We start from the raw sequence: 12,647 nt of genomic DNA on the forward strand, positions 1-12,647 counted from the left end.
AGTGCCTCAAATAACAGATTCAAATGGATTTTACTTGAGGGATAGGATATATTAAGATTTAAGTGGATACAAAGGTAGGAAGGCCTCTTGCAAGCAATGTTCTTACCCTTTCATGCTAAACTTCATATACAAGCAGAGAAAAGGGATAGCCTTCAGGCAGAAGGGAAAATGCTTCCTGCAGCCAAAATGTGAGGCAGGGGATTGTTGATGGTGAGCAGAAATGTCTTTCCTGTGCTGGCTCAGAGGCACATGCTGCCTGCAGACTTCTGTTGTCACCATCCTGGATCCTTTGCCCAGGAAAGGATGCTGAAATAGGCTTTGTTGTTGTATATGGCTGTTCTAGCACTTGCTGGAGCTGCATCTCTTTGCAGTCCTGGTAATGTTTTGCAGGAGGATCCCTCCGTTGGAGGGCAGACTGCTGTTTGCGGTGTTGTTAGGCTCTGTGCGTGTTCCCTAGGTGGAAATATCGATCAAAGGAGTGCCACCGGGTACCCTTCCGTGCTAGTAGTGGCCAGGTGCTGGGGAATGGGTGCATGTACGGCAGCCAAACTTTGTGAAAAACATTGTGCGGTTCCTGAGAGCCCAAGCTTAGAGCAACTGCAGCAGTTGTTCAGTAAGCAAGCCACCTTCTCCAGTACTTTCTAGCCATGTCTTTGTGTGCCAAAGATCATAAATTCCTGTTTGTGGCTGCAGTCACAGCTGCAATGAGATTTGCCAGCACAGATACCCCATGCTGGCTTTGTAACATGTGCATGTTCTTAAAGAGAAGGTTTGTTTATATCAACCTTTTGTTCACAAAGATCCTTATATCTGGCTTATGTCCTGCAAATAGAGGGATCACATGCTCTAGTATCCTCCCTAAAATAAGGGGTGGGTTAATGTATCCTGCTGCACCCTCTTCTTAATGATACTGCATGTTCTTGCTGTTAATTGTTGAGGTATGAAAACACATGTATTTGTACACTGAGAAGTTTGTGCTTACTATAAACACTTTCCCTATTTATTGGCTTTCCTTTTAGCAGCTGCGGTTTAAAACCAAGGCAAGCCAAAACTTACCATTATTCTCTGGCACGTGATAAGAACTTGGGTGCCTGTTGTTGCCAGAACAAATCAAACAGGGGGCTGGTGTTGTTTGCTTAGCTGACTATTTTTGTTTAGGTTTGGGGTTTTTTTGTTTTTGAAGTCTGTCATGCCAGTACATTCAGTCCCTATCCAAAGTAATAATTTGCCTTATCACTCAGGAGACTTGCTGCCAGGTTTACATAAGGGCTTGCAGCCAGGCAGCCGGCAGGGCTGCCCTCCAACAGCTGTGGATTCTTCGAGAAAACTGCTCAGGAAAGGAGCAAAGGTCTGGAATGAGGTCGGTGGGGAGGTGGTGAGGGCGGTTGCCTTCTGCATCATTCGGCAGCAGCCTCTGTGGTGGGCCCTGCTCTGAGCCCTCAGAGAGGACTTTTTGTGTAAGGTATTGTTGCTGTTTGTCACTTTGTCTCTTTAGGTTGTGTTGAGTTAGTTTTTCCGAGCTGACTCATTTAACTTTGAGAGTACATTTGTCTCCACCCTCCTATGCAATCAATTCCCTTCTTTCTTGCATTGTGAGATGCTGGCAGTAGAACTGCCTTACATAATGAGTTGTTAAGAAAAGCATTCAGTTTTCTAAAAACACAGCCACAAAGACATGTGATTTATGTATCTCTCCAAGGTAGGTGACTGTGAATGGCAAGTCAGGGTGTGGTCTCAGCTCTTCCTGGGTTCTTCTCCTCTTTCTATAGCCAAGATGTAATGACAGTCACAGAAACATGTAATTATGTAGATTTTTTCCATGCAAGTCACCTGGGTGGATTTCAGTTCACTTTTCCAAGCATTTGCCCTGTCTCTTCCACCCTGCACAGGTTACTCCTTTAGATTAGGCTTTGTCCATTACACTATTCTAACCTTCCTGTTTACCCCTAGCCATCTTATCTTTGCCTCTCTGTGCAAGATTTACCTGGTGACAAATTATGGCTTGTGGGATGGAGAACATTTTAAATCTGATGCCCTGACCTGTGCCACGGAAGTGGAGGTTCATCTTGGAAGCAACAAGAATCATAAATGAAACAAAGATCTGACAACTGTTAGATGTAGAAAGCAGCACTTTAATGCCATAACGTGCGTATGGAAACGAAAGTTCTTCTTTCAGTCTATGAGCCAAGTATATTAGCATTTCCTGGGACAGCATCCAGCAGCCTTAGAAACCAGAAAGGGCCTACAGTAAGTTCACAGCAATTGAGTAACAAAGCTGAAAAAACTGACTCCCTTTCTGTATCTTGGGCATTGCCCTCTCAGCTAGAAGGATTCCATATTTTGTCATCTTGTTCATTTTTTTTGTATATGCTTTTGCTGTGAGGAGAAAGTCCCTTCATCTCATGAGGCTGGTGGCTTTCTGATACCAACTGGGTCAGATATTAGTTTTTGCTGTAGGAAAAAAGGTGCAAACGTCTGTGACAATTTTGAAGTCATTTTCAAACAAAAGGATCGTTGACCTCTTATGGGAGAACACGCAGTGGATAATAAGGAGTTTAAGCCAGCCTTGGAAATCTTTGTGCTTTTAATAGTTGTGTTTACGAAAACCAAGACACCCATCACTAACCTGCCTTACTAGCAACTAGGGAAGAGGCAGAGCCTCTGCACTATGACTTATTTTACTGCAGTACGTGGGTAGTTCCCTCTCCTGTAGCTTCCTCAGCCTGTCTCCTCAAGTGCCGAGTGCATTGTTCAGCTGAGGAGGTTCAGCATAGCGTGCCTTGTTTCCGATAGCTTTGCAGAGCAAGCAGTTTTCTACCACCTGAAGCGGTGAGGTACTCCTTCCTGAGCGGCTTCCCGGAGGGGACCTGGGCCTGCATCCTGCAGGCAGTCCACAGGAAGATCAGCGGGCAGAGGTCACCGAATTCTCAGCCAGGCTTGTTTGCTGCTGCAATTTCCCAGTTCGTCTGAAAGAACTGTGCATTTGGACGTTGTGTTCAGCACGTTGCGGTGTAGGCTGGATGGAGTTCAGCTGTGACTTCCCATGACCCACGTGTATATTTTTAATCAAAGTGGTCAGCTGGCTGTCTAATAAGAAAAGGCTGGGGGTGGCAGGGCAGGGTTGTCACTCACTGCTCTTGTCACTTTGCTTGCATCTGTTTGTCTATGAGCTGTTTCAGTGTTGTAAAATCCTCCTCTTTCATGGTCAGTGGCCATGAGAGATTTCCTCTCATTTTATCTGTTGTGAGGAATGTGATCTCAAGCTGACTGCTTATCTACAAATTGCACTTTCTCACATTGGCTCAGTGCCTTCCTCCTGGCCTGAGAGGGTTGCAGTTAGGAAGTGTGAAGGTAGTTCCATTTTGTATCAAAGCTTTCCTTTTCATTCTGCACCTGCTGCAAGAAGTGTATTTGCACTAGGGATGACTGCAAAGAGAAGCCACTCGGTAACTGCAAAGAAATTACTAAAGGCCGCTTGGATGTTAATAACTTCCAGTCATTAAGGCTTTGACAGGACTCCTGGAAACAAGAGATTCCACCACCAATTCCTCAGGCCCTTTCACAGTCTCTTCTGCATTCAGAAAGTTTGAGTCATGTAGGGAGGGATTAATATCTAGGAAAATAACATTTTTATTGTCCTGCATTATGGTTAGGAACCACCTAACCACCATGAATGATTACTCTCTTGGGAGCACTGCTAACAGTTTACCATGTTTTATAAAATTTATAGATGTTTCCTTCAAAAAAAACCCACCCCGAAACTCCAGAAAGTGTCAAATTGCAAAAGAATCAAGTGACCACCATTCTGAGAGGGCTACTGAGCATCACAGAAAATAAGTTCCCTCTCAACTCTCATTAGCTTTTGCTGGATTTATGCCCCTCGGGTAGCAAAACTTGGATTTTTCCCAGGACTGTGGGACCTTGCTCTTGTTGTTCTGAATGTTCCTGATAACTAAAGGTAGACTTATGCTGAACTTTTGTTTCCCTTCAGTATCCACTTACTTGTGCCACTCCTAACATTGCTCAGACTGGCCTGCAGCAGGATAGGAGCGTGTTTGCACAGCCTGGACACGTACAGAGTGGTTAGACTCAAAGCTGATGTTGCAAATGAGGGGCACAGCAGTGAGCTGCGCTGATTGAGCCCGGCATCATTGTATCTGGCTGCACATAAACAATAATTTGTGTTTCTTGATGTACGCACAGCTGGGTGCAGGAAAAAGCCCTGGGACTGGCCTGAGAGGGCTTGCAGTCAGGTTTTAATAAATCTGGTCAGAGTTGCCTTTTAGTCAGGATCTCCCTTAGCCAGGATCTCCCTTGCTTCCATGGCAGATGCATCTTCCAGCTCTAGGCAGAGAGATGGATTTATTCTCACCAAGCTCACTCTTCCCTTAGTGCCTCCCAGACAGAGTCAGTCTCTCCCTCCAAGCCACCTCTCTCGGGAGCCAGGCTGGCCACTGGGGCACTTGTGCAAAGGGAGGACTCCTTTCAGTCACGTCATTAGCTGAAGAAGAGGAGCTATTTCTAGAGGGTTTTTCTGGACAGTAACTCTGCCAGACTGCCTCCCTTGCCAACACGGATGGCAGTTTATCTTTCAGTGGAGTAAAAAGACGCGTGCACCAGACGTGAATGGTGTGGCCTGCTCCTCCGCTTTGCTGTGCCCCTTCTGATATGGTTGTTATTTTTGCAAGGCTAAGGGTGAACTACAAACATTTCACTTGAAGATGATTTAGAAAGCAGGAAACATGGTTGGTGCAGAGGCATGGAGTTCAAAGGATAGTAATTTTGTAGAGGATTGGAAGGTTGGTTTTGGAAGATGGGCAAGTGTGAAACCAGTGACATTTTTGGTAAGGGATATAAATAATGCAGGGACTACCAAGGGCTCATTTAAAAATTTTTGTAATCTTTTTGCTGACAAATGAATGCTTCAGTGTTTTCTATGGCAAACATTTTCATTGGTCTGCAACAGCTGAATTTTTAAAGGGTCTTTGTGCAGACTGTTTTATAAAAATAACGATTTAGAGGAGTGGGAGAAATTTCATTAGACATTAATATTTAGGAATTTCATTAGATTAGCAGAGCTTTGGGAGAAGCCTACTTTGAAAATTACACGACCGGACTCCTGCTTGTTTGCTTGCTCTCCCATGCTCTGGCACTTGAACTAACTGGTGCAAATGAAGAACCTAGTGACCTGTTGCACAGCATGCTTTACCCTGTTCCCACAGCAGCTTAGCTGGCACAACCATTCATTACTTGATGCTTTCCCAGAAAACACTTTAGGAACCTACTCCCAATCCTCCCCCTTCTCCAGGAGGGAGGCCAAGAAATAATTTCTGGGCTATCCCATGGGGCGAGAGTCCTTTGGAACAAGTTAAAGCGGCTGACAAGCGGGCGTGGCAGTGCTTGCAAAGGACACTGCTGCTTAATGAAGAGCAGCCACAGCCCCTAATCCAGGTCTCCTGGGAGCTTGGGGTGTCCCTCCCGATGGGAACCGTGCTTGCATGCTTATCTGTTGGCTGAAGTCCAGAAGTCTGAGAACCTGAAGCTCTGAGAAGCTTTCAGCTTGGTGTTTACTTTTCTCCTGTCCCAGCAAGTTTAAGGAACAATTCTGGAAAATGTTTCCACCTTAATAGATTTTAACTAGCTTTGTTTAAAAGGTAATTTGGCCTCCAAGTTGCAGGAAGGAACAGAAGAGCTACAGTGCAAAAAAACAGTATATTCCCCACGGATATGGCAACAATACTTGTATTTCTATGCCAGTGCAAAAAATAAAAGGGGTAAAATGAAGTCAACTGAGAGCAACCTGCTTCTCTTTTGGACAAGAGGAGTATTAGTTAAGAAAATGAGTAAGAGAATTCTGCAAATTACATCTGGGCAGTTTATCTAAGACTTGGTGTTCCTAAACAGAGGCAACTGTAAGTTTTAAGAATGTTAAAAATTCACCATCATCTTTGATGAATTGTGTCAGTAGTTAGGTATCCTCACCACTTAAAAATGTCTCATTTCTAGTCATAATTTGTCTGTCTTTGACCCTAGCCATTGGATCTTGTTCAGCTTGTGAGTACTAGGACAAATATTAATGTTCCTGCATGCATGGGCTGTTTTCTTTGAAAAGCCCTAAACGTGTGGGGTTTAGTTCTTGTGTTCCCTTCATGGGTTGTCTCTAAGCACTCTTCAATTTTTCACAGTTTGCTTGAGAATGGGACTTCCTGAACTGATCAGAGCCTTCTGTAGCAACCACCCCAGTAGGAAACACAGGCGTAATACACCTTTTCCACGCAATATCCATGTTGATGCCTCTGAGGAGACAGTGTTAATTTCTTTAGCCACACAGTCACTCAGGGCTTATATAGAAGTGCTGATCTGGCATGACGCTGTATCCCCCAGTAGGACCCGTCATCCTGCATATAGTTCCCAGATTTTACTCTCATATGGCTGTACTGAAATTTCTAGTGCTGGCTTGCACACCACATACAAAAAGAACCATTGATATTATTTTACATTTCCTTTCAGATCATTGATAAAAGCATTAAGTGATACAGGGCTGAGTACCAGCCTTGGAAAGTCAGTGTAGGTGCTTGCCCCCTTTCTGAGGATTCCCTTTTTACTAAATTACGTTTTTGACATATTACTCGCTCTTTCTTCCTGTTTGTACTCTTTTGGACAGGGCCTATTTAATTGTCTGTCTGCTTTGTTTGGATGTGAAGGGCTACAGTTTCCAAATATGGTTTCTATTTACACGTGACTTGCTTATTTCATGTGTGCATGCAGATCTTCTGGCCTGCGGGAGATTTTCCAGGGTATTTATCATTTAAAATTGCAGATATTTATATGCACAGATACTCTGAAGAGAAAAATGCATGTATGTGTACATAAATAATGGCATTTTAAATTTTGTATTGGCTGTATTTTGAAAAGGACATTCTTTAATTTTCAGTCTGATGATATCTTTGCTTTGCATTTCGTGTTTCTGCCAGGGGGAAATTATTGTGTAACTTCGTAAACACTGTGGGAATACATTGATGGTATTGAGCAGGACTCCAGCATCTTAAAAACCCTCAGATTTTATCAGACCAGGCAAGATCTTTCTTTTTCTTTTTTAAAAAATAGTATCTGATTTGTGTATGACAGTGCAGTGAGGCAAGGGATAACTGCTTTTCAGGAGGCAGACACAGCCACATCCTCATAAAATCCATTATCTAGATCACTTGTATCTCGTATCCTCTGGTGCTGTTCACAGATCCTCTTCTCTGTTGCTTTATACACTGAGAAAATTACTTGGTGTGCAGCTAAGTATGAAAAGGAAAGAAAGAGGAGAAAGCACTTCTGTAATGATGATTGACAGGAGACTTCCTTTCCAAACCTGTGTTCATTCTTTAAACGTCGATGGTGGTGGAGAAAAGTGATTATTCATATTTAGTTCCAGACAGTGTCTTTTTTCCTTTGTTGAATCTCAGTAAGAAATTTGCAAATCAAATAGTTTGAACCCAGGTGGTGTCTTGGCGTAGGTGCTGAAGCGTGGTGGTATGTGTTGGTATTTTAGGGGGTTTTATCATTTTTATTGTTATTTGCTGTCTATTCTCCTGAGGTATTCGCAATACACTAAGGAGCATAGTCAGTGGAGGGGATGCTGTGCCTGTCCTGAGAGAGGGTTTTTTTCCCCATCCTCCGTAGTATGTTTGGTGGTACCATAAATAGCCACTGTGGTGCATTGTTGCTGCCAACAGAGGAGTTTGGCCTTTCTGAGCAATAGGAATGCAAGAATTGTGTGAAACTTGCAGAAGAGGTTTTGTTTTCTATGTTTAACATGGGAGAATGAATTCAACAAGCACAAACAAATCCAAAACAAAATGTCGTATAATCCCAGGTTTTATATGTGATAACCCAGCATGAATTATGCAAGTTTAAAAGGGCGTTAAGAGGGCAGGAGGAGGGTAGGAATTCCTGCCTCTGTCAAGTAGCAAGTTGGCTTTAACGTAAACATCTGTGAGAAGGAAGTGGAATTGTTTGGAGATAAGACTGCAGTTTTCTGGCAGCTTCTGTCTGCCTACTTTGTGCCACAAATATATTGCTTGTGGTCTGTACCCATGAACAGGGGAGGTGAAGAATTAAGGAGCTGTGTGGTCGTTTAGCAGGGTGAGAGATTCAAAGGGCCCATTGAGATGATGCAAACTGAAGTAAGGTGACGTGCACCAAGGAAGGAGAGGAAAAAACTGATACCCCATTGAGGGGGCTCCAAAAGAAGAAACAGAAGGTGGATCTGAAGGTGCTGAAGGCACAGGGAGCCCTGGGCAACTTTAATATTCTCTTAAGGCATCTGGTTGATTTTAGCATGATGCCATGAGCTAACCTTCTTCACCAATGCTAATTCATAAATCAATCTTTCTGGTTATCACAGCATCTCTTTTTGTTAGTGAATTCTTTGTTAAGGATCTTAGTACTTTTAAGCTCATTTATATGGGCAAGTCCCATGGAAGTTACAACAAAATAGCTAGGGTATAAATTCAGAGTACAGCAGCTATTTGAGTTATTCCACTTCCGTTTATTCAGCAAGCTGCCCTGGAGAACCCTGACTCCTTCCCTATGTAGATGGGTCCTTAGTTAAATGTGGAAAATTAATTTTTTTTAATTGGCATCCTGATGGCAACACTCAGTTTATAGAAATGTAATAAACTATGAATAATTGTGTGTGTGTAAAAAAAGACTGGCCAGGAAGAGGCAATTTGATTTATTGTCAAATTGTGAAACAGTACAAGGTGCTTTTGTTCTATACTGAAGCATTTTTATGTATCAGAGTAAAATCTTTCTCTCGTGGCTTTAGTTGCTTAAGAACACATATGGTGCATTTAATTTAACAGGAAGTCATCAAGATACTCATTTAATTGTCACAGATAAGAGCAGCCCACATCCGTGATGGCAGAGTGTTTTATCAGCACTGCTGACTTTCCTAAAAAGGGGCACTGTGCTGTGCCTGGCGTGACTGTGGCGCAGCAGAACAGGCTTGTGCTGAGGCAACGGGCAGAAGCGTTACTAATGCACTTCTTCCAGTCAGCCTGCTGACAGGAGCAAATATTAAACAGTTCAGCGTACTGAAGCGGAGCCACTTCTCAGCTGACCTCTGCGTCTCTACTCCATGCCACCACTTTGTGAGGCTGCAGCTGCCCACTGCTCTTGTTTTTGACAGAAAACACCCCTGCCTCCTGCTGAGAGAGGTCAGGATCTGTTAGGCATCCCTTTGAAATGTCCGATACCCTTCTGCTAACCTGTGAGTGTCTGCTGCTTCTCCAGAAAGCTGATGTGGCTCATGTTTAATTCACATGACCTACATCTGCATGGAAGTCTTAGATGTACAGGTACTAAGCTCTTGCCACAGCTTTCTCCCAAACCAGTGCTAGTCCTCGCTGCGGTTGAAGGTGATGGTGCTTTTAATATTGACTTGAATTTTTGAAGATTGGCATGTCTGGCTGTGCCAGAATTAGCCATTAGGCTTTTGCCACCTAAAATGTTGAAATGATCCATTCCCTTATGCCCCTTCATCAGTTTGAGATCGTCCCCTTCCCCATGGCATAAAGTGTGCAATGTGGTAACATTGTTTACAGGTAGGGCAGCAGCAGAAGTCTTTCTGTCCAATGTCAGGGGAGGTTGAAGGCAATTCCTTAGGCGTTCTGGGCAGAGGAGGCGCAAAGGTGAAAAATGAAACTTTGGGTACGCTCCTTCAGCAGCCATCAAACGTTTCAGTGCAAGACCTTCTTAGGGGTTTTGCACTGTTCATTTTCCAAGGCTGCTATGTTCTGGACAGTGGCACATCCGTTGTGTGGGGTTCTTTTGTTACCACTCTTCCCAGCCCCGAATTTCCACCAAATAAAATGGTGTGATTCGTTCTGTCAGAGCAGTGTTTGGTCAGGAGCTGCAGCTGGAGAAGCAGGGGTCCTTGAGGGTGGACCGCTGAGAACACCAGTAAAAATAAGTTCAGCTTCTGCAACACTTACCTCTTCATTTCAAACATTAGGGCAAGAGTTCTTGTATGCTCCTCTTTGCTGTGTGTCCAAATCGGTTGGGCAACTAAGGCACGAACCATCTGAACCTCAGTAGCACCTACTGCAACGCAAAGGGATGGTAAGTTCGAAGGCCTGGCTGTGCCAGCCCCTATAGACAGCTACGTATGGCGAAGGCATGCAGCTTGCGGAGGGGGAGTAGCCCGGCGATGGCATCGCAGAGCTCCGGGCGCGTTAGGTGCAGTGCCGAGTGCCCTGCCCGCGGGCATCCCGCCCGCCGCGGCCGTGGGGAGGGACGTTGTGGGTGACTACATCGCTCCCTGGGTGACATTTAGGAAGACGGGGGCGGGCGGGTTATAGCTACTAAAAGGGATACAAAAGAACTCGTGGGGTGTTTTTGTTAAAAGGTATCCTGTGGTAATTAGCCTCCGCTTGTGGCGTTTCTTGCAGGTCCAGGACCAACTGGACATCGTAAACCTCTTTTGGTTAACCTTTGTCTGCCAAGGCCGGGGCGGGGGGGGGGGTGTCCCTCGCTCCCCGGCGGCAGCGAGAGGGGGCCGGCCCGGGGCCCGGGGCGGGTCGCCGTCAGCCGCCAACCCGGGGCTGGCGGCCCCTTCGCCCCTCCCCGGGGCCGAGCCGCTCCGCCGGCTCTCCGCGGCGAGGCGCTGGCAGCGCTGCGGACGCGGCGAGGCCAGAGAGGCGAGGCGAGGCGAGGCAGGGCGGGCGGCGGCCCCATGGCCAGCATGGCTTGCGAAGTTATGCCCCTGCAGAGGTACGTGCCCGGCCGGGGCAGTCCCCGGCCCAAAACACTGCGCGGGCAGGCGGGGCGCGGGGCTTGTGCCGGGCTGCCCGGCCCCGGGGCACGGGGGGATCCGGGACTCCGGCCCTGCCGGGAAGGGCAGCTCCGCTCCGCTCCGCTCCGGGCCGGCTGCCCGGGCGCCGGGGCAGTGTGACAAGTCGATTTATTAACGGGGCTCCGGGGGTGGGGGAGATCTCTGGCTTCCTCCTGCGGGGGGTGGGGGGGGTCGATGTAGCGCCCCGAAATCCACGCAGCCCTCTCCTTGCGGGGAGCCTGCCGCGGAGTGAGAGCGGCTCGGCGGTGTATAGGGTTTTAGGTGCCATCCCCTCCCGGCGAGCGGTGGGGCTCTGACGGCTCCCTGTGCCCGAGCGAACCTCTCCCTCCCGCCGCTTCACTGCAGCAGGGGCTGTAATGCGGTAAGGGAGCCCAGCCGAGCCCGGCCGGGCTTCCCCTAGCACACCCCACCTATAGCTGTCTGCTTACACGCCCAGCGTGGTCTGCCTTTGCAGCAGCATGGGCGAGAGGTTTAGTTTTCGGAGGAAAAGGGTTGTTTTGTTTCCAGGGTGTCGAGACACACCTCCCTTCAGCACCAGCTGTGAGTGCGTACCTGTGCTGGCATGTGCTCCTGCCACGGTATGGCAGGGATAACTGCAGTCAGGCTTTTGAAATGGCAGGGCACAGACCCGCTGGAGGGGGGGCGGGGAGCAGAGTGTACACAGTCCTTTTACTGAGTCATTAATTTTTTTTTTTTTGATTGCTCTTTCGGTTCTGAAAATTAAGCGGTCCATACCTCCTCTAGCCGTATTCAAACAGGCTGAATATCAATCTTTATGTAATCTACAAAACAGTAAATAAGTAATTTTTGCGTGCCATTTCAGCACTGTGGTGGTGCAATTTACTTGGACACAATAAAATAGTAACTGAAATTGCTGCCCAAACCGTTACTGTCTTGATAAAGCAGGGGGTCCTCTGCAGATAGATGTGGAGGAAGTCTCTTGCAGTAATGCAGTCGCGGGGTTCCATGTTGATGACTGCAGAGAAACAGAAATGTGGTTTGAATGTCTTAAAGAAGTAGTCATAGTGCATCATTCCTATTTGAAGGACCAGCCTCACATAGTATTTTTAACCTTTTTGTGTTCCCGAGGATCTGACTGTCATAGCGGTCAGAACAAGTGGTTGTTGTGCTCTTGACTGTTCACCCCGGGGGAAGATAGGTTTCACAGGGTAGCTCTAATTAGACTCTTTGTTTTTTGTTGTTGCAAGGATTAACACTCGATCAGTTAGAAATGCACTCTGCACCTTAAAAGGGAAGATTTTTCTTCAAACTCCCATTAAGCCTTGAGCTTGGTACAGAACTGTTTGAGCTTTGCAGTTAAAAAAAATTATTCATAAAATTCTGGCTTCTTTTTCATGTCCTTGATCTATGTTTAGGTTGTGTATACTATACTTCTAGCACCTGATTTTCTTTGGACCTAGGGGCAGACAAGCACAGACTCCCGGATCCCTTTACAGTGGCATTCTCCAGGTTGCATCTTTATTTTCCTGTTCTTCCCCTTGGAACATTGTCTCCTCCCTTCTTAGAGCAGAGTTTTGCTGCGGAAGAGGGTCTTGCTGGCTTTGAGCATTTTTTTGTCAGCTTCAGGAAAGGCGATGCCTGGTAGTAGTTAGTACTAGCGCAGGTAGCTGTATGCTTGTGGTTCCTGTGAGGTGGACAGGCTGATGATGCTGTTCCAGCTGAGGGCATGGACAACTCGCAGCATGATTCCTCTTGCTGGGTCTAAAGCAAACTAGTGTCTACCTCCAGGTGCTGCGGCTTGGGGCACTTCCTAAGCTGAGAGCATCTGTCTTCCCCTCTC

The 12,647-nt window shown here is 46.3% G+C and overlaps 1 protein-coding gene across 7 annotated transcripts in view; it reads left to right on the top strand.

Moving 5' to 3' along the window:
* FAM13A (family with sequence similarity 13 member A) overlaps window positions 1-12,647 on the top strand; it is a 134,714-nt gene that overhangs the window by 62,102 nt on the left and 59,965 nt on the right. The window contains exon 1 of one of the 7 annotated variants that reach the window (XM_052776530.1): window positions 10,512-10,764. The exons of the other annotated variants lie outside the window; for them this stretch is intronic. Within the exon in view, the coding sequence (XP_052632490.1) occupies window positions 10,727-10,764 (38 nt within the window). The 5' untranslated portion in view covers window positions 10,512-10,726. Of the gene's footprint in view, window positions 1-10,511; window positions 10,765-12,647 lie in introns of those variants that run through there. 7 annotated transcript variants of the gene reach the window in all.

The sequence above is a fragment of the Harpia harpyja genome, chromosome 2, assembly GCF_026419915.1.
Source record: "Harpia harpyja isolate bHarHar1 chromosome 2, bHarHar1 primary haplotype, whole genome shotgun sequence".
Lineage (NCBI taxonomy): Eukaryota > Metazoa > Chordata > Aves > Accipitriformes > Accipitridae > Harpia > Harpia harpyja.